The sequence below is a fragment of the Antedon mediterranea genome, chromosome 8 (genome assembly GCF_964355755.1).
Source record: "Antedon mediterranea chromosome 8, ecAntMedi1.1, whole genome shotgun sequence".
Lineage (NCBI taxonomy): Eukaryota > Metazoa > Echinodermata > Crinoidea > Comatulida > Antedonidae > Antedon > Antedon mediterranea.
In genome coordinates this window covers 24,475,428-24,497,573 of record NC_092677.1, presented here as the reverse complement: position 1 = coordinate 24,497,573, position 22,146 = coordinate 24,475,428, and the positions used below count along the sequence as shown (strand labels likewise).

The window sequence follows — 22,146 nt, the reverse complement described above, 5'->3', positions numbered from 1 at the left end:
TATACTAGCAATTATACCCGCCCCAAAAATTTCAAAATTAGCTTAAAGCCTTCTCGGTACATAACACCCGACGCCAGTATCTCCGTATACGCACCAACCCCCACCCCTTAATAACACCCCACAATAACACCCCACACTCTTTCCAGTGGAGGACAAATTCAATTAAACTTTAGCTTCAAATTGAGAGGGCATACATAGCTTTGATGGGCCTATGGCTTAAGTACGTTGTAAACTGTGTAAATGAGTAGGTGTCATATTGGCTGATAATTGAAATATATAATGTTGATACTGTGGTCCCCCGGCCTTCTTTCTCCTCTCACCATCGCAGCCGCAATCAACAAACCTTACCTCTTCCCCTGGACAGTTCAAATGTAGGCCTAGTAAGTTTTCGTTGTACAATTCAATCATATAGGCCTAGGCTACTTCATTACGCCAGTATTTTTGCTCCTCCTCCCAACACACCCCAGAAACCGGGTGATGTTTGTTAGACGGTTCCAGTACAAATTAGGTTAGCCATCACTCCCAACCCATAATCCCTCAGTGGCCGTTTCTCAGGAATTAATTAAATACTGTAACATTTTCCATCTACAATTCTGGTCAATTTGATAGCCTACTATTCCTAGCCTAAGCAAAATCCCCACTATCCCCTTTGTATAACGAACAAACATCGAAAGTGGGGGGTTTTGACCACATTTTGGTCCCTAACTTGGATCCTAGGTGGCGGATGATGTTCAAATATAGCTTAGAACATTCCCGGTTCAATTGCGGTCATTTTGATACCCCATATGTAAGATTACGTGCAGTAACAAAAATTTGTATAACGAACAAACAGACATACAGACGTACAACCCCTCTCACTTATAATATAGACTAGCAATTATACCCGCCCTGGGCGGGTTTTAAAATTAGTTTAAAACCTTCTTAGTAAATAACACCCGACGCCAGTAGGCCTACCTCCCATACTCACCAACCCCCACCCCTCTTCAATAACACCCCACACTCCTTTCTAAAAACAAATTCTTCTCAGTACAAATTCAATTCAACTTCAAATTGAGAGGGTATACATAGCTACGATATGGTTTAAGTACGTTGTAAACTGTGTAAATAAATAGGTGTCATATTGGCTGATAATTAAAATATCTAATTTTTATACTGCCCCCTAGCCTTCATTCTCCTCTCACCATCCAAGCCACAATCAACAAACCGTAACTCCTCCTCTGGACAGTTCAAATGTAGTAACTTTCGTATTACAATTCAAATCATATAGGCTACTCCATTACGCCAGTATTTTGAGTCCTCCTCCTCCCCCAAGATACTGGGTGATATGTTTAAGAAGGTTCCAGTAAAAATTATGTTAGCCATCACTCCTAACCCATAATCCCTCAGTGGCTGTTTTCGAAAGTAGTTTAAAACATTCCCAATACTGTTTCGGTCTTGGTGATAGGCCTCTATACATCCTCACCCCAAACTCACAGCCACTTTCCAGGGATAATTAAAATACTTTAACATCTTCTTACATGCAGAAACAGAAATTTGTATAACAAACAAACATCGAAAGTGGCCCATTTTGACCACATTGTGACCCCTAACTTGGATCCTAGATGGCAGATGATGTACAAATATAGTAATAGAACACAGTAACAGTAAAGAACGTGTATATGTTAACACAGGAATGGATATCCAAGAGACCGATACGTAGCTGGATATGGTTAAAGTACTTTGCTAAATATGTAAATGAATTGGTGTCATATTGGTTAATGATTAAAATATGTATATCTATATCTATATTTCCCCAAACGCCTTCCTAAGTATAATTCAAATACTGTAAAACATTTGTAGTATAATTTTACAATTCGATAGCCTACAACCCCGAGCCCAAGCAAAAATGACATCACAAACCACCCCCTCCCCCTCCCACAAAAACCCCAGGAGTCGAGGGATTTTTTTTAATGTAGTTTAAAACCTTCCGGGTACAATTGCCATCATTTTGATACCTCATACGTATGGTTACGTGCAGAAACAGAAATTTGTATAACGAACAAACATCGAAAGTGGGGGTTTTACCACATTTTGGTCCCTAACTTGGATCCTAGGTGGCGGATGATGTTGAAATATAGCTTAGAACATTCCCGGTATAATTGCGGTCATTTTGATACCCAATATGTAAGATTATGTGCAGTAACAAAAATTTGTATAACGAACAAACAGACAAACACACAGACAGACGTACAAACCCTCTCACTTATAATACAAACTAGCAATTATACCCGCCCCAGGGCGGGTTTCAAAATTAGTTTACAGCCTTTTCAGTACATAACACCCGACGCCAGTATCTGTCTATACTCACCAACCTCCACCCCTCTTCAATAAGATCCCATACTCTTTCTTAAAAACAAATTCTTCCCAGTGATGGACAAATTCAATTCAACCTAAGCTTCAAATTGAGATGAGTATGCATAGCTATGATGGGTCTAATAATGGTTGAAGTACGTTGTAAATTGTGTAAATGAATAGGTGTCATATTGGCTGATAATTAAAATATGTAATTTAGATACTGCGGTCCCCCAGCCTTCTTTCTCCTTTCACCACCCCAGCCACCATCAACAAACCTTAACTCCTCCCCTGGACAGTTCAAATATAGTAAATTTTCCTAGTACAATCCAATCATATAGGCTACTTCATTACGCTAGTATTTTCGCTCTCCTCCCCCTACAAACACACCCCAGATACACTGGGTGATGTGTTGAAGCCAGTTCCAGTACAAATTATGTTATTATCACTTCCAACCCATAATCCCTCAGTGGTAGTTTTCAAATGTAGTTTAAAACATTCCAAATACAGTTTCAAGGGTACAACTGCCATCATTTTGATACCCCATATGTATGTTTACGTGCAGAAACAGAAATTTGTATAACGAACAAACATCGAAAGTGGGGGTTTTGACCACATTTTGGTCCCTAACTTGGATCCTAGGTGGCGGATGTTGTTGAAATATAGCTTAGAACATTCCCGGTACAATTGCGGTAATTTTGATACCCCATATGTAAGATTACGTGCAGTAACAACAATTTGTATATAACAAACAAACAGACAGACAGACAGACAGACAGACAGACGTACAAACTCTCTCACTTAATATAGATGTAATTTTCCTTTTTTTTTGTATGTGTTTATCTACTAAAACCGATGGTTTGACTCGTAGAATGACTGTATTTTTCTTTTCAAACCGTGGAACGAATAAGTATTTAAGAATGTTAATTTAATCTACAAAAATAGATTGTTATAAAACAAAATAATAAATGTTTTCTATTCGGAAAGAATAATTCCATTCGCTACAAGCTTACATAAGTATTCAACTTGGCTTCTCTGCCAGTAGGCCTAAATGTGTCAACTCATAAATTCTTCTTTCCATTCCACTAATAAACTTTTATCAATAAGACCAGATGAAGAAAGTTATGAATAAAAGAAATGAGATTAACTTCGCACGATTGCTTGCATACTGAGGTATACAGTAGTTCTTCAACTTCAACAAATAATCTGTAACTATTTCTAGTTGCATGAATGTTATGTTATTATTCTTACCTTTTACGTTTCCATTTCCTGGCTCTTTCCATCGTCCCAAATAGTCACTGTTAAAATAGATCATGTGGGCCTATCAGAGTCACATTTCTGTAACATTGTTATGCATAATTATGAAATTGTATGGGTCTATTTTTAGGAATTATTTTAGAGGAATTACTGAAAATCCCAATGTGTATTATTGTTACAAGGTCAAATCAACTTACCTGCGATTTATAATATGAAATAATGGGACTCTACAGTTGAGAGTATTAAATGCCTGTAGGCAAAACGGCTGGTGCTATAGAAAATGAAATACATATTATATTTCATTTTCTTATAAATTAGACGGCTGCAGTAAATAATGTAAAATCAACTGGTACAAGGAAATTAACATTAGCCATACTAATTCGGTAATGATCATCATTGTTGTTATCAAATATATTAATATTAAAAAGTTAATAATATTGTTACAGTAAGCAAAATACAAAGTATCTGCTCATTAAATGCCCAAGCCTGGATCACATTCAATCATTATTGAAATTATATTATATTTCCCTTCTTTTTGTGTCCCAGGCAGAGCCGGCTCAGGATACTACATCTTTCTGGGATCCTTTATTTTTCTTCTCACAGCCCCCCCCCCCCCCCCCGCAGATTTATTGTTATTGTCTCTTTTCTTATTTATTCCATTGTTTAACTATTAAAAGAAAGTAAATAAATGATTTGAATTTGAACCTAACAATTGTTTATTACAAAATTCGATTTTTTTAAATGACGATTCTTACTCATCTCACTGTCTTTCCAACGACTTTATACACACCTACTAACACAATCGTTCACACCTGAATCACACCAAAAATTGAAAAGAAAAAAAATCTTGCACTAAACTTTTAGTCTGCTGTCAATTAATTTAATGTTAATGAAACTAGTACTTAATAATTAAAAATAACTATTATGGGGTTAGGTCTAAGCTACAATAAAACTATTCGTTTGTTACTGTATAAAGGCCTATGTTGAATTTGTGTTTAGCTTTGTCATCTGCCATTTTTCGAAATTTTCGTTTCAAATAATAGCCAATGTTCACAAACAATCGGCTCAGAAACTAAATTTATTTAATGGTAACCTTTGAACCCTGAATGTATGAAACGAATTTATCCACCACTGCCCATTTTAGCCCCAACAACTCTAACTTAAAACTCGATAAATCAGGGTATCGTACGTGCATTGATAATTCAGGAACGGGTATAATTATCAACTTCCCTGAAAGATCGGATTTCTGGATAAAATCCCTCAATAATATTAATATCTGGAGGGAAACGCCCTCAGGCAATAGTCTTTAACAGCAATGGAATCCATAGGCCTACAACCCACAATGCATTTCGCAAACATGACGTGGTTTATGTACACAGTATATTATTTGTATCTACATATTATTTATACTCATTTGATAATGATTCATTGCAAGTAATAAACATTATTTTATAGATCTTAAGATTATACTTTTTATACGATTATTATCAATACATATTTTAACTATTAAACTCATATAAACTTCGTATAAAAATCTTACCTGTGCCTTTATTTTGGAATCTAACCAGTGAGCCTATACTGATCCTATTTGTAATCTAACCAGTGAGCCTATACTGATCCTATTTGTAATCTAACCAGTGAGCCTATACTAATCCTATTTGTTATCTAACCAGTGAGCCTATACTAATCCTATTTGAAATCTATCCAGTGAGCCTATACTAATCCTATTTGGAATCTAACCAGTGAGCCTATACTAATCCTATTTGTAATATATCCAGTGAGCCTATACTGATCCTATTTGGAATCTAACCAGTGAGCCTATACTAATCCTATTTGGAATCTAACCAGAGAGCCTATACTAATCCTATTTGAAATCTATCCAGTGAGCCTATACTAATCCTATTTCGTTGTATTGTATTTCTACAGCAACACTTGACCTGAAATTCAGCAGATCTCCTACTATTTCTCTGTATACAGTCACCCTACACTACACTAATATATAAACCACAATGGAAATAAGTTTGCCGTCTCGGTACTTTTTTGTGTATTTATCCTATTTGATTTTTATATCAGAATAAAGAAATAAATAAATAACCATTCCTTACATACGTTGTGCTTCAATGCAATTTAATAAAAATGTTTTTGAAAATAGGTCTTTCTATTGATAATAGTACAATGAAACTGTTGACACGTACAATAATTCTAAAGGTCTCTATATTATTATATCCAAACCCTTAAATAGAGACATTGTAAAACGTAGCTCACTGTAGGCCTATTTGTTTTCTTTACCATAGGTTTCCAAAAATGGTGATTTTATATAAATTCGTTTCATCTGCTCCTTTGTTGCACTGTATAATTGAGACGATATGTGTAAATAGAAAAATAACTCGTACGATTATAATGTAATATTTTACGGTTGTTGACGGTCTTTTTTGAAAACATATTCTTTTTAAATGTTACCCTTTATCAACCTTCAACCGTGCCACACCGGTCTTATGGTTTAATGTATTATGTAATTTTCCTTAGATTTTATATATAATAATAATTATATAATTTTTTCCTTTATTTTGGTTACAAGGTCAAAATTAAACTACTTAGCACCTATATGTTTTAATAACGGGATTGCACGAATTGCCCTTTTCGCTGATTTCAAAATAATGTTAATCTAATCTATGAACATTAATCCTTCATTATCATGACGTCATTGGCATCATTATCACCATCATCATTATACTTTAAAGACATTTATTTCTCCGTCAAAAAAAACAATAAAAAAAAAATGATTTTGTTGAATAGGCCATTTTAATGTCGCATAATAAGTATTCACTTTTTTCATGTTTTGCTGGACAATACATCCTAATGTTTGATTATGTATTTTTTAAGGCATGAATGAATTACCGTAAATTCAAACCATCATCATCGTACCTGCTAGTGATTACCATTTTGTTTATCACAAGAAATACAAGATAAAATACTTAGATAAAATCAACTGTGGTACACCTAGGCCTACATACCTACTTAAAAATGCCATACACATTTGGTGGTAATATCTGATTGTATTTCTGACTAAAAGACCCACTAATAATCTAAATAACGAACTCCAAATTTAGTTGCATCTACCCATCACTGTTCCGCAATCCCATACCACCCAAACTTGACGTGAATAGTCTGTTTTATACAATTACATACGGTATATGAGCAATTCAACAATTCACATCTCATACCGCCCACCACGATGCATCTCGCAAACTTGATGCGATTTCAAAGGTACAATTATATTCATAGAATAATGATTCCGATTATGGCCCACTGTGACCAGGTCGCGATTTCATTTTTCGTACAGAAGTTGTTGTTAGCTCAATTCTTACGTCACACCTTATGGATATGACTAATGAATATTCATGTTTATTTTGTGACGTTTCATGAGGGGTCGCCAACTTATGTACGCGAGCAGGTCCACAATGCACACCGCCATGGCGCGCCATACTGCCCACAATGCATTTCGTGATTTTGTTAGGAGTGGTCTATATTTATAGAAAATTGATTACAGTAATTGCAAGCAAAGAACTCTGGCAACTTTTTAATAATTGCAGACATTAACACGTGCCTGTGATACATATTCAGTGGTCTAGAGTGGTTTAGCTTAACCTTAGTTAACAATATTTTAAGCATTGTCTCGTACTAACCATTTATAAACATTTTATGAACTTACCTATGTCTTTTAATAGAAACTTTAGATCAATCAGTCCTCCCTGTGCCGTATTTTTACAGAAACACTTGACTTGACATCCAGAAGTAATAATGTACTCGAACTTTGCGTACTTATGAAATAGCCATACTTATAATGTCCATGTATACAATGTAATCCACGGTTGGCCTACAGTACACTAAAATTAGTATAACATCTACCAGCTTTTAAACTACTAATTACATACGTGTACATTGTGCTTCAATGCAAATTAATAAACAATTTTTGACAATAGGGCTTTCTATGGAGAACAGTACAATGAAACAGTTGACACGTACGATAATTGTTAGTCTCCCCATTTGATTATATTCAAACCCCAAAACCGTTAAACACTGTAAACATAACTGTATTTGTTAGCCTACTTTACCTAAATAGGCTTACACAAAATGGTGGTCTATAGAAATTTGTTTTAGTCCGCTCCTTTACTGTAGTTTTTGATGAGAACGTTGAACAATATGTAGACAAAAACCTCACAGAAATATATCTCGAATATAATATAATGTAATATTTAAAGATTGTTGATGGTCTATTTAGAAAATACTTTACATTTTGCAATTAAATTTTATGGAAAACCTGTAGTGAAATAATATTACGGTTAGGCCTATGCTGTTTTAAAGATGTATTGGCGTACAACCCATTGTCTCTTTTTTCGGTGACGGGACGAATGTCGTACATTCATGTTGATACGTATGTCTGGCTGTGTGATGTACCATAGTTTAGGGCGGGTATACCGGGTAATAATTGTACTACGCTGTCTGATGCTAACGATATAAAATAAGTCCTCCTCAAACAAACAAAACTGTACAACTAGATTCGAAGCGGGTCACGTGATATTTATTTATGGTGGTCTATTTAGAATAGCGAATGATGATGAAGCCTAGCATATAGAACAAAATAATGAACATCTTTGGATGCAATTCTGCCATCTTTCAGTAAGCCTAGTGTTATTCCCCAAAACATTTCTGTTTATGTTTCTGTCATTCTTATCCGCCCTTTTTCTGCAGTCGACAGTTTAACAAAATGCACACCCCTGAAGGTATTTATACCTGTTTTTAGACGCGCGCAACGTGACTCTACAGCTCACTATGTCGGTCGGTTGGTTGGTCGGTCGGTTGGTCGGTAAACACTAACTTGAGCACGCGACTGCAGCCATGTATATGGCCTTTTTGCAGTTAGTTTTGTATCAGTAAACATCTGTGAAATGTAATTATTCCCAAAATGTGCGTTCCAGTACGTTGTCTGTTTCCTGTTTGGATTTTGAAATTTTCTTTTCTGTTGTGCTGTGAAAAAGTTTCGGATAATTTATTCTTGAATGAAAAAAAGACAAAAATAGGCCTAAATTTAGCATTTCATTTGTCCATAACGTACCCAGTAGTATTCAACTGATTGGCAAAACTCGCAAACTTACCCGTTGAGTCAAATTTGAGTTCTTTCTCTAAATGAAATACTAAATCCCATTTAAATTCTAGTAAATATAGTTCATAGATAGCAATCACATGTTGTACATCAGTTTCTGTAATACGACGCATAACTTTATCAAATGTTTTACGATGAGAAGACAAACTCTTCTCACACATCAGACAGATATTATCATATTATTCTTCACCAACCTCTGTTTTGTATTTCTTTACGCTGTCTTGTGCAGACACATTAGGTTGCCGTACCAAACTATATACTGCATCTTAAAAGTATACGGAATGGAATAACTGCGCATTCGAATTACAACAATCGTAATTATGAATATAGGCCTACTGTAAGAACCAAATAATTATAAAGATACAATAATTCTTTTCCATCTAATATTTATTAGTATTCCGACACAGTATATAGCTGTTTATTACAGATAATAAAGAAAGTATTTTGTTGATCTAAATGCAAAGTTTGAATAAAAACGTGAATAATTAAACGTACATAGGATGAATTGAATACAGACAAACAAACAGTTACAAAGTTAAAAGACAAAACACAAGACTGATAGCAAATCTTACTAGTTTGTGCACATCTCAATCTATACTAAATCTGTTTGTTTGTTTTTTGTGATACTCTCAATATCTTAAAAAATTAAATAAACAACGAAACTAATTATGCAAATGTATCTTTATATACAAAATATTCACAAAGATCACAAAAATAACAAAGATAATATTCAATTTGTAATAAATTGGATAATTACTATACTTTACAATCAACCAACCTAATCTGTCTAAACTACACATTTATCAAGACAAACAATGTAGCTAAAAAAACAACATATTAAATACTTTCGTCATATGTTACAATGGTGTTTAATGAAATAAATATGCCTATAATTCTTCAAACAATCATAAAACGCCCTAATGGTACTACTTGTACCCGTCACAGTTTACCCAATACTCACGAATACAAACTCCGAATAATATCTGATAAAAAACACTAAAATCAAGAATAACTAAAAAATAAAAGTTCAGAGTTCAAAACTCAAATGTAGTAATTTTCTTTTAGTTTCTTGATGTAGTAGTTTGCAACAATAAATTACTTCGTAAATTTTAATATTTTAAGTTGTAATGTTTTACCTTTTTAAAAACCTGAATTTTAACTTTATGAATCTACTTGTAATTTTATGATTTCAGAATTTAACGATTTGTAACGTTGATTTTTTACCCCCTTTTCCTGTCAAATCGTTGAATATGTCAACTCAACGCAACTTAACGATCGACAGGAAAACAGGCTTTATGAATATACTTGTAATTTGAGGTTTGAATGTCTTTTTGTATAATTGTATAATGTTTTTAAAAGGGCCTCTTCAAGACAGCTGTTAGAGCTACCCTTGTGAAACAAAATTGAATAAATAAATGTAGTAAATAAACAAACTGAGAAAGCACGAAGAATGTCAGCTTTATGGCCTGCGCTCGGTTTTACACATATAGATAATTGTGTAAAGATATGGGTTTACTGATGAGTTAATGGGAATTATAAATGTTGCTGCCCAAACGTATATATCATCAGGAATTCTCCACCACTCCATCTCTGAACAAATTCCCATTACTATGATGGGAAACCAGCAACAGAAATCGGTGAAAACAATAAACCCTAGTTTCACGGCCATTTCGATTTCCTCTTCTCGTCTCTGCATTCTGTTAGCCGTGATTGCAGATCTCTTAACGGAGAGTAAAATCGTCAAATAACTTGCTGCGATAACAAAAAAACCCAAGCCATTGAATGCGATGAATATGGCAGTGGCGTACTCCCAGCCTGGTAATCGATGTCGTGTTAGTGGCAACGCGAGACACACGCTCTGTTTTCCGTAGTAGTTCTCGCCAAAATACGGTATGCCGACATGTGACTTGTTAGCTACCAGTGGAAGGAAACTAATAACAAGCCATACCAGCCAAGCAATACCGATGATAATTTTGCATTTCGTACGTTTGAGCCGTTCGGTGCTGAATGGATAGATGATGTTTATAGCACGGTTAATACTCATAAGCATCAAGGTTGACACGGAACACTGCCCAGACAGTGTTGAAATAGCACCGGAAAAAGAGCAGAGAAAGCTGTTTTTCCATTCGCTGGCAACCTTCGCGTACCTTCCTCTGTAGTGTATATCCGCACCTGCGATGATCAGCAAATAAATTGCCATCAGGAGGTCAGACGCGGCAAGATTAGTGAGTAGAATAGAATCAACTGTAGACCTATTTTCTTTGTTTATCCTTCGCGATATGATGACAATAAAGTTACCAATCAAAGATGACAGTCCAATAACTAACATCAAAATCCTAAGAACTTCTCTCTTTAGTAAGTCAGCGCATGACGCAAATGCATCAGTAGGCTCACATACTTCAATTTCTCCAACAAGGCAACAGAGACGAAACAAATCTGAATATCTATGTTAAAAAAAACAATAGAATTTAATGGAAGTTGTTAAATACAGTAGTAGCCTACTATAACAATGTTTATAATGGTTTTAGTTCTATAACAGGTGGAATAACGACTGCTTTACAGCCAATCAAATCTACTCGTATAGTAAAAGTATGACGTGTACGACCAATTTAAAAGATAGAAGTGAAGGAGAAATTTAAGATAACCTAAAAGCTGTAGGCCTACATAAACAATTTTGTTGGGCCACTGTCGGGATGCATGTGGAATTGGTAACTGTGTTAAAACAAAATAAAAATATCATTTAATGAATATAAAGAATTTCTAAATCCGACATAATACTTACAATTCTGTTATATATTTCAATTCTTCAAAAGTACTTTCTCTGTAAACTTGTAAATTGTTGCGTCTGATGTCTCTGTAAAAAAAAAAAAAATATGGAAACAAATATCAAATCAGTGTCAATGAGTGTAGCTCACATGTAACTAAATATCTACGAGTATGTCTCATTTGGATAGCACCGATGTCGTTTTAGTGATATCGTATTCATGAAGGTATACCACAATCAATTTAGTGTCTAACTGATGCAATGTAGTCTCAAAATAATATTTTTATCACCGTCGGCACTTAAGATAATCCTTCTACTTATATGTTTAATTATATAAAAAGTTGTTTGTTCTACTTGTTAGATTAACTTTTAAAATGCTTTCTCATGTTCAACTCCATGGAATGAGCCAGATACAATAATGAATGTAAAAATTTACCCATGTTTAAAAAATGTATGTAAACCTATCCTGTTGATACCGTTTTTTCTTGGATAACATGTTTATAGCATAAGAAAAGTACCTAATTGAAGTGATTAATTATTTCGAGAAACTGCATATGAATTTCAGAATAAATTACTTACAGTTTTCCAAGTGATGAGGCAAAAACAGAGAAGGCGCCTTGATCAATAGTAGTTATATTGTTGTCCTGTAAATACCTGTTTAATTAAGCTAATAGTTAATGTATATTGGTCAATTCTTTGAGGAGAGGTATTTCGTCACAACAAATAAGAGTGAGATTAAATTGTAATAACTTTGTAAGAATAAAAACCAGGGCTGGTGTGTCAAAATGAATGAATAAATACGAATAAAATTAAAAATGTCTTTTTAAATCTTATAGCTTACTAACTTAAATTTGATTCACAGGCTATAACAATGCTAAATATTCCTAATATTGGTAACAAACTAATAAATACTATAATTTTGATTTACTCAATAATGAATTATTATGAAAATAATCCATGTCGACAAAAGTAACCAAATAAGGTTACGATGTATGTACAATGTGTGTAATGTGTATAAAACATGATATACAGTATGGAGGTACGTATGTGGATATGATGAAGAATAACACTTACAGGTCTTTCAATGATTCCAAACCAGCAAATGCATTGGCTGCCAATGTACTAATTTGATTGCTTTGCAACCACCTTCAAAATTATGAAATGTAAAAGATAGTTTTATTAATTATACCATACTATATAACACCTGAATATTTCATGTTATTTGATTGAACGATATGACTTCATTAAAAAAGCAAACACCATATATCTATGTATACATATTGTGTGTATTGTTGTTTTATTCATTACACCACAGGCCTACTATGCTGCTAAATACTTATTAAATATAACAATGAACCATTTTTTAGATTATTGAAATATAAATTAAATATAGACTGATGTGGATTTTTTGCAATGAATTATCACCTTTATTAAGATTTCTGAAAATAACACATTTATACATTATTGTGTGATTAACAGAAAATAATTGCTAAACTCGCCATTTAATTTACATTTTGCAACGGAAAGCCTTTACAGTTTCAGGCTCAAATTTGCTTTCATACAGTTTAATGAGGAATTTCATTTTGAATATGACACAATAAACATTGGCCTATAATGTACTAGTTTTAAAATATTGTTTTTAAATATGTTTATTTGAGGAGAGGTAGTTCGTCACACCAAATAAGAGTGAGATTAAATTGTAATAACTTTGTAAGAATAAAAACCAGGGCTGGTGTGTGTCAAAATGAATGAATACAAATTTCCTTTTAAATCTTATAGCTTACTTACTTAAATTTGACTATAACAATGCTAAATATTCCTCTATTGTTAAATTTGTTAACTAATTTGGTAACAAACTAAAAAAATAAGTTTGATTTACTCTTTCTAAAAATGAATTATTATAAAAATAATCCATGTCGACAAAAGTATTTCACCAAATAAGGTTACGATGTATGTACATGTAATGTGTATAAAACATGATATATATGGAAATACGTATGTGGATATGATGAAGAATAACACTTACAGTTCTTTCAGTGATTCCAAACCAGCAAATGCATTCTCTGCCAATGTACTAATTTGATTGTTGTACAACAACCTTCAAAATTATGAAATTTAAAAGATAGTTTTATTAATTATACCATACTATATAACACCTGAATATTTTATGTTATTTGATTGAATGATTTGACTTCATTAAAAAAGCACACACCATATAAATATGTATACATATTGTGTATATTGTTGTTTTATTCATTACACCACAGGCCTACTATGCTGCTAAATACTCATTAAATATAACAATGAACCATTTTTAGATTATTGAAATATAAATTAAATATAGACTGATATGGATTTTTTGCAATGAATTATCACCTTTATTAAGATTTCTGACAATAACACATTTATACATCATTGTGTGATTAACAGAAAATAATGGCTTAACTCGCCATTTAATTTACATTTTGCAACGGAAAGCCTTTACAGTTTCAGGCTCAAGTTTGCTTTCATACAGTTTAATATTGAGGAATTTCATTTTGAATATGACACAATAAGCACTGGCCTATATATTTATGTACTAGTTTAAAAATATTGTTTTTTTTTAATATGTGTATATTGTGGAGTAAATAACATTAGGATTAACGTCATAGGTGTGTAAACATAAACAACGTCACTTACAGTTCTTTCAACGATTCCAAACCAGCGAATGTATTGGCTGTCAATGTACTAATTTGATTGTATTGCAAACCCCTTAAAAGTTGTTAAATGTAAAAGATATAGTTTTAGCAAAATATTCAATTGAAGACAATGACTAATTTTTAGATTATTGGATTAATTAAAATAATATAGGCCATGAATTAACTTTACCTAATAATATTTCTGACAATATAGCAATAATACATTGTGTGAAAACCAGCAAATAATTGCTAAACTCACAATTTAATTTACATTTTACAACGGAAAGCCTTGTCAGTTTCAGGCACAAATTCACTTCATACAGTTTACCAAATACACTAATCGATCACGACTGCACTTGAAGATTTTGTCAGACTTTTTAGAATTTAAAATAGGGTATGTAAAGGCTATTTACTTATTTTCCTAAAGCCTTTACAGTTTCAGGCTCAAATTTGCTATACAGTTGAGAAATTTTATTTTGAATATGACACAATTTAATTGGCCTATATTTATATACTAGTTTTAAAATATTGTTTTTAAATAGTTGTGTATATGAGGAGAGTTATTTCGTCACAGCAAATAAGAGTGAGATTAAATTGTAATAACTTTGTAAGAATAAATACCAGGGCTAGTGTGTGTCGAAATGAATGAATAAATACGAATAAAATTAACAATTTCTTATTAAATCTTATAGCTTACTTACTTAAATTTGATTCATATGCTATACACTGCTAAATATTCCTCTATTGTTACATTTGTTACCTAGTTTGGTAACAAACTAATAAAATACTCAGTTTGATTTACTCTTTCTAATAATGAATTACTATGAAAATAATCCATGTCGACTTAAGTATTTCACCAAATAAGGTTATGATGTGTGTACAATGTGTGTAGGCCCCTATCTTGAATGTGTATAAAACATGATATATATGAAAGTACGTATGTGGATATGATGAAGAATAACACTTACAGCCTTTGCAATGATTCCAAACCAGCAAATGCATTGGCTGTCAATGTACTAATTTGATTGCTTTGCAACCTCCTTCAAAATTATGAAATGTAAAAGATAGTTTTATTAATTATACCATACTATATAACACCTAAATAATTTTCTGTTATTTGATTGAACGATATGACTTCATTAAAAAAGCACACACCATATATCTATGTATACATATTGTGTATATTGTTGTTTTATTCATTACACCACAGGCTTACTATGCTGCTAAATACTTATTAAATATAACAATGAACCATTTTTAGATTATTTAAATATAAATTAAATATAGACTGATGGGGATTTTTTGCAATGAATTATCACCTTTATTGAGATTTCTGACAATAACACATTTATACATCATTGTGTGATTAACAGAAAATAATTGCTAAACTCGCCATTTAATTTACATTTTGAAACGGAAAGCCTTTACAGTTTCAAGCTCAAGTTTGCTTTCATACAGTTTAATATTAAGGAATTTAATTTAGAATATGACACAATAAGCATTGGTCTATATTTATGTACTAGTTTAAAATATTGTTTTGTAAATATGTGTATATTGTGCAGTAAATAACATTACGGTTAACGTCATAGGTATGTAAACATAAACAACGTCACTTACAGACTATCCAATGATTCCAAACCAGCAAATGCATTCTCTGTCAATGTACTAATTTGATTTCTGCTTAACGACCTTTAAAGGTGTGAAATATGACAGTTTTATTAATTATACCATATTACTGCTAAATAATTCATGAATAAATATAGGTTGATGTGGATGCTTTGCAATGAATCATCACCTTTATTGTGATTTCTGACAATAACACTTTTATACATCATTGTGAGCATATCAGCAAATAATTGCTAAACTCACCATTTAATTTACATTTTGCAACGGAAAGTCTTTACAGTTTCAGGCTCAAGTTTGCTTTCATACAGTTTAATATTGAGGAATTTAATTTAGAATATGACACAATAAGCATTGGCCTATATATGTATGTACTAGTTTTAAAATATTGTTTTTAAATGTGTGTATATTGTGCAGTAAATAACATTAAGATTAACGTCATAGGTATGTAAACATAAACAACGTCACTTACAGACTATCCAATGCTTTCAAACCAGCGAATGCATTGGCTGTCAATGTACTAATTTGATTGTTGTACAACAACCTTCAAAATTATGAAATGTAAAAGATAGTTTTTATTAATTATAGCATACTATATAACACCTGAATATTTCCTGTTATTTGATTGAACGATTTGACTTCATTAAAAAAGCACACATCATATATCTTACATCACATATTGTGTGTATTGTTGTTTTATTCATTACACCACAGGCCTACTATGCTGCTAAATACTTATTAAATATAACAATGAACCATTTTTAGATTATTGAAATATAAATTAAACATAGGCTGATGTGGATTTTTTGCAATGAATTATCACCTTTATTAAGATTTCTGACAATAACACATTTATACATCATTGTGTGATTAACAGAAAATAATTGCTAAACTCGCCATATAAATTTACATTTTGCAACGAAAAGCCTTTACAGTTTCAGGCTCAAGTTTGCTTTCATACAGTTTATTATTGACGAATTTCATTTTGAATAATGACACAATAAGCATTGGCCTATATTTATGTACTAGTTTAAAATATTGTTTTAAATGTGTGTATATTGTGCAGTAAATAACATTAGGATTACCTTCATTGGTATGTAAACATAAACAACGTCACTTACAGTCCTTCCAATGATTCCAAACCAGCAAATGTATTGGCTGTCAATGTTCTAATTTGATTGTTGTACAACCACCTTAAAAGTTGTGAAATATGAAAGTTTTATTAATTATACCATATTATACTGCTAAATAATTCATTAAACAATTAAAAGACAATCAACATTTTTTTTAATTATTCAAATGAATAAATATAGGCTGATGTGGATGCTTTGATTTGTTAAGATTTCTGACAATAACACATTTTTACAATCATTGTGACCATATCAGCAATTAATTGCTAAACTCGCCATTTAATTTTACATTTTGCAACGGAAAGCCTTTACAGTTTCAGGCTCAAGTTTGCTTTCATACAGTTTATTATTGAGGAATTTAATTTAGAATATGACACAATAAGCATTGTCCTATATTTATGTACTAGTTTTAAATATGTGTAATGTGTATAAAACATGATATATATGGAAATACGTATGTGGATATGATGAAGAATAACACTTACAGTTCTTTCAATGATTCCAAACCAGCAAATGCATTGGCTGTCAATGTAGTAATTTGATTGCTTTGCAACCACCTTTAAAATTATGAAATGTAAAAGATAGTTTTATTAATTATAGCATACTATATAACACCTGAATATTTCCTGTTATTTAATTGAACGATTTGACTTCATTAAAAAAGCACACATCATATATCTTACATCACATATTGTATGTATTGTTGTTTTATTCATTACACCACAGGCCTACTATGCTGCTAAATACTTATTAAATATAACAATTAACCATTTTTATATTATTGAAATATAAATTAAATATAGACTGATGTGGATTTTTTGCAATGAATTATCACCTTTATTAAGATTTCTGACAATAACACATTTATACATCATTGTGTGATTAACAGAAAATAATTGCTAAACTCGCCATTTAATTTACCTTTTGCAACGGAAAGCCTTTACAATTTCAGGCTCAAGTATGCTTTCATACAGTTTAATATTGACTAATTTCATTTTGAATATGACACAATTAGCATTGGCCTATATTTATGTACTAGTTTAAAAATATTGTTTTTAAATATGTGTATATTGTGCAGTAAATAACATTAAGATTAACGTCATAGGTATGTAAACATAAACAACGTCACTTACAGTTTTTCCAATGATTCCAAACCAGCGAATGCATTGGCTGTCAATGTACTAATTTGATTGTCGAAAAACCACCTTAAAAGTTGTTAAATTTAAAAGATATAGTTTTATTAATTATACCATATTATACTGCTAAATAATTCATTAAACAATTAAAAGACAATCAACATTTTTTTTAATTATTCAAATAAATAAATATAGGCTGATGTGGATGCTTTGCAATGAACTATCACATTTATTAAGACTTCTGACAATAACACATTTATACATCATTGTGAACATATCAGCAAATAATTGCTAAACTCACCATTTAATTTTACATTTTGCAACGGAAAGCCTTTACAGTTTCAGGCTCAAGTTTGCTTTCATACAGTTTAATATGAGGAATTTAATTTAGAATATGACACAATAAGCACTGGCATATATTTATGTACTAGTTTTAAAATAATTTTGTTAAATGTGTGTATATTGTGCAGTAAACAACATTATGATTAACGTCATAGGTATGTAAACATAATCAACGTCACTTACAGCCATTCCAATGATTCCAAACCAGAGAATGCATTGGCTGTCAATGTACTAATTTCATTGTTATTCAAACCCCTTATAAGTTGTAAAAGATATTGTTTTATTAATTATACCATATATTATGCTGCTAAATAATTCATTAAACAATTAAAAAGACAATCAACATTTTTTTTAATTATTCAATCAAAATCACCATCAATAATTAATTTATTAAAGTTGTGAAATGCAAAAGAAAATTTAAATAAATAAATATAAAAACAAACAGAAATAAACGTTAAGGGCCAAGAGTGTGAGAATTACAAAATGCAATGTTTTTTTTTTCTTCTTTTTTTAAAACTAATGTAGTCTTTATTAGGCAGTTCTCTCCTTCAGCAGAATCAGTCCTTTTCACCCGGGTTTTTGGAAAAACCTAAATAATAAATAATGGTCTATCTTGGACGATGTACAATTCTGATTGTTTTTCTTGATACTCTTGACAGGTCTGTAGACCATTTCTGATTTATTTGACAAATGTATACATTGGGTATTGGTAATCACCGTAAACCCCGCAAACCTTAGAAACATAGAAAACTCCATCAAACCAACATAAAAGTTACTGAATCGTGTAGTGTACTACAAACTTTGTGTCAATTAAACAAACACAAAATTGTTGTTAACTACTTATTTTTGGGGTAAAACATCACCTTTTGGTTTAAAATAATTACCAAACCCCGCAAACTCTAAAAAAACATAGCAAACCCCATTGAACCAACATAAAAGTTACTGAATCGTGTAGTTCCACCAATCTCATTTTAATGACGTCATCACGCCTAAAAATTTGAACAACATTGATCGCGTAATTTCACTTACACCGTATATTTTTAGCCCTTCAGTAATTAGAGGTGACCTTGGTGTTTATAACTTATTTTGAAAGCTTTTGTCAGTTATACAAATCTAAAACAGCGCGCTTCGCGCTTCTACGTGTCCAATTTTCTTCAAAATCATATATCTTTTAGCTCGAATCATTATTTTCCGAAATTGTCATCTTCATGTTTGATTTGGATAACGTCATCATGCCATTAGAACATATGGAACCCGTAATCTCACTATGTATATTATATACTGTATATATTCTATGGCTACACAATAAGTACATACACTGTAATACTTACAATTTTGATATAGTGCTTTGTTTATTATACTCAATGAGTTCTGTAACTGTATTCATGTTCCATGGCAAACAAGTTACTTCACTAAGTAGTATGCCACTGTTATAACAACCCTGTGGATAGACTGAACATTTTGTATGTGAAGTATAGGCATACAGACCTATTCGTCGATGTTCACCAATAAAAAAACACTAATAAAAAATTAATTTGTACAGTAGGTCTGTTGTATAAATCAAACATTATTTTTAAAATAATTCAAAGATGGTAAATTTGCAAGACTTTAAATATTAATTATCCTCTTAAAATTAATTTTACATTCAACATAACATACGGTTACAACCTTAAAATTTAAAATAAAGAAAACAGAAAGTATCATAAACTATTAATTAGAATGTATTGTATCATGAGTTTTAGTATCCCATTAGTTTTAATGCTTAGCTTTTGAGTCGCGTTTTTCGGTCGGTTGGTTGGTAAACACTAACTTGAGCACGCGACTGCAGCCATGAATATGCCTTGTTAATAATAATTTAATAAGTTCTAAAATAAGATTTTCTTTAAAACAAATGTATTCGACTTGTGTCCGGTAACGTATAAGCTTCGCCATACACGCACACAGTGATACGTTATTGAGGCTCTAGACCACAGTATACAGATTTACAAAATGTTACACTGTTGTAGGGTGGAAACATGGACATTAACAGAACAAAACACGATGCAAAATGCTACGTGTTTTCAACACTGTTGTATGGTGGAAACATGGACACTAACAGAACCAAACGCTAACAAAATGCTACATGTTGTTTTCAACACTGCTATGTATGAATTGGAACATGGACACAAACAGAACCAAACACTAACAAAATGCTATGCGTTTTCAACACTGTTGTATGGTGGAAACTTGAACACTAACAGAACCAAACACTAACAAAATGTTTGTCAACACTGTTGTATGGTGGAAACATGGACACTAACAGAACCAAGCACTTATAACACAATGCTACGTGTGTTCAACACTGTTGTAAGGTGGAAATTTGAACAATAATATAACCAAACGCTAACAAAATGCTACGTGTTTTCAACACTGTTGTATGGTGGAAACTTTAACACTAATAGAACCAAACACTAACAAAATGCTACGTGTTTTCAACACTGTTGTATGATGGAAACTTTAACACTAATAGAACCAAACGCTAACAAAATGTTAGTCAACACTGTTGTATGGTGGAAACATGGACACCAACAGAACCAAATACTAACAAAATGATCGTGTGTTCAACACTGTTGTATGGTGGAAACATGGACACCAACAGAACCAAATACTAACAAAATGATCGTGTGTTCAACACTGTTGTATGGTGGAAACATGGACACTAAAAGATCCAAACACTAACAAAATGATACGCGTATTCAACACTGTTGTTTGCTGGAATATGGACACTAGCAGAACAAAATGCTACGTGTTTTCAACACTGTTGTATGGTGGAAATTTGAACACTAAAAGAACCAAACACTAACAAAATGTTACGTGTTGTCAATACTGTTGTATCTTGGACACTAACACTAACAGAAAAACACTTTTCAAAGTTTTGACAATTTCATAAAACCTGAGAACAATCGGCAAAAACCGAAATATGTTTTATACCGTACAGTAAACTCATAACATCAACCAACATAAAACATGAACAAAGATAATAGTTATTTTAAGAATGCAGAAATAGATGAACATTAACCTACTGTGAGAAGACGGTCACAGAACATAATTATATAAAAAAAATGTTTTCACTTATAAAATGACAAAATAAATGGTTAAATTCAATAAAAAAAAAAAAAAATGGCAGCCAATTTGACTATTATCTTTTGCTTTTAGGTAAATACATTTTTTTCCCAATCTAATTTTTGCTAAAAGTGGATAGCGTAACAACAGTATTAGGTGACATTAAAATGGCATATTTAACAAAAAAAATTGTAAGAATTATTTTTTCAGGGGGACAATACATCTTTAATTCTAAATGTTAAATGCATTTAATACATACCAGGTCTGGCATTATTTGTGAAACAGAATGGCAATAGTTCTAGTACTAGGCCTAGTACTAGTATTCTTGCGTCTTTAAAGATGAACATCTTCTTACATACGTATTAAATCGGTAATAGAAATAAACCGTTAGTTTGTCAAAAGCTCACTAATATAATGCATAGACCTAGGCCTAATTATTTCATGATTGTCTTCATTAATTTTTAAGATGACATTCACTTAAAGTGTATTAAATTACATTACCAGACCAGGTTGTGGGCAATATGATTTAATTATTGAACTTTGCTTTTCTTTTGATAATTCAATATGTCTCATATATATACCTGTGGAGCTTCAAACGTAAACACGTCATCATATAGAG

At 31.9% G+C, this 22,146-nt stretch overlaps 1 protein-coding gene and 1 long non-coding RNA gene across 2 annotated transcripts; both read right to left on the bottom strand.

Annotated features, from left to right (window-relative positions):
* Positions 1–10,211: 10,211 nt before the first annotated feature.
* Positions 10,212–14,052, bottom strand: LOC140057724 (G-protein coupled receptor GRL101-like). The gene is made up of 6 exons (XM_072103445.1): positions 13,979–14,052; positions 13,543–13,614; positions 12,591–12,662; positions 12,096–12,170; positions 11,535–11,606; positions 10,212–11,196 (listed from the first exon to the last, which is right to left on the bottom strand). The coding sequence occupies exons 1-6, from the start codon at positions 14,050–14,052 to the stop codon at positions 10,212–10,214; spliced, it is 1,350 nt and encodes a 449-aa protein (XP_071959546.1).
* Positions 14,053–16,967: 2,915 nt separating this feature from the next.
* On the bottom strand, positions 16,968–18,115 carry LOC140057364 (uncharacterized). The gene is made up of 3 exons (XR_011846922.1): positions 18,081–18,115; positions 17,433–17,504; positions 16,968–17,010 (listed from the first exon to the last, which is right to left on the bottom strand). It is a non-coding gene; the product is annotated as an uncharacterized lncRNA (long non-coding RNA).
* Between the last annotated feature and the right edge of the window lie 4,031 nt (positions 18,116–22,146).

Coding starts and splice junctions, on each gene's coding strand:
- LOC140057724 (XM_072103445.1), bottom strand. CDS start 14,052: ATGAAATTCCTCAATATTAAACTGTATGAAAGCAAACTTGAGCCTGAA. Junction 13,615..13,978: donor AAGGCTTTCCGTTGCAAAAT/GTAAATTAAATG, acceptor ATAATTTTGAAG/GTTGTTGTACAACAATCAAA. Junction 12,663..13,542: donor TTGGAATCACTGAAAGAACT/GTAAGTGTTATT, acceptor ATAATTTTGAAG/GTGGTTGCAAAGCAATCAAA.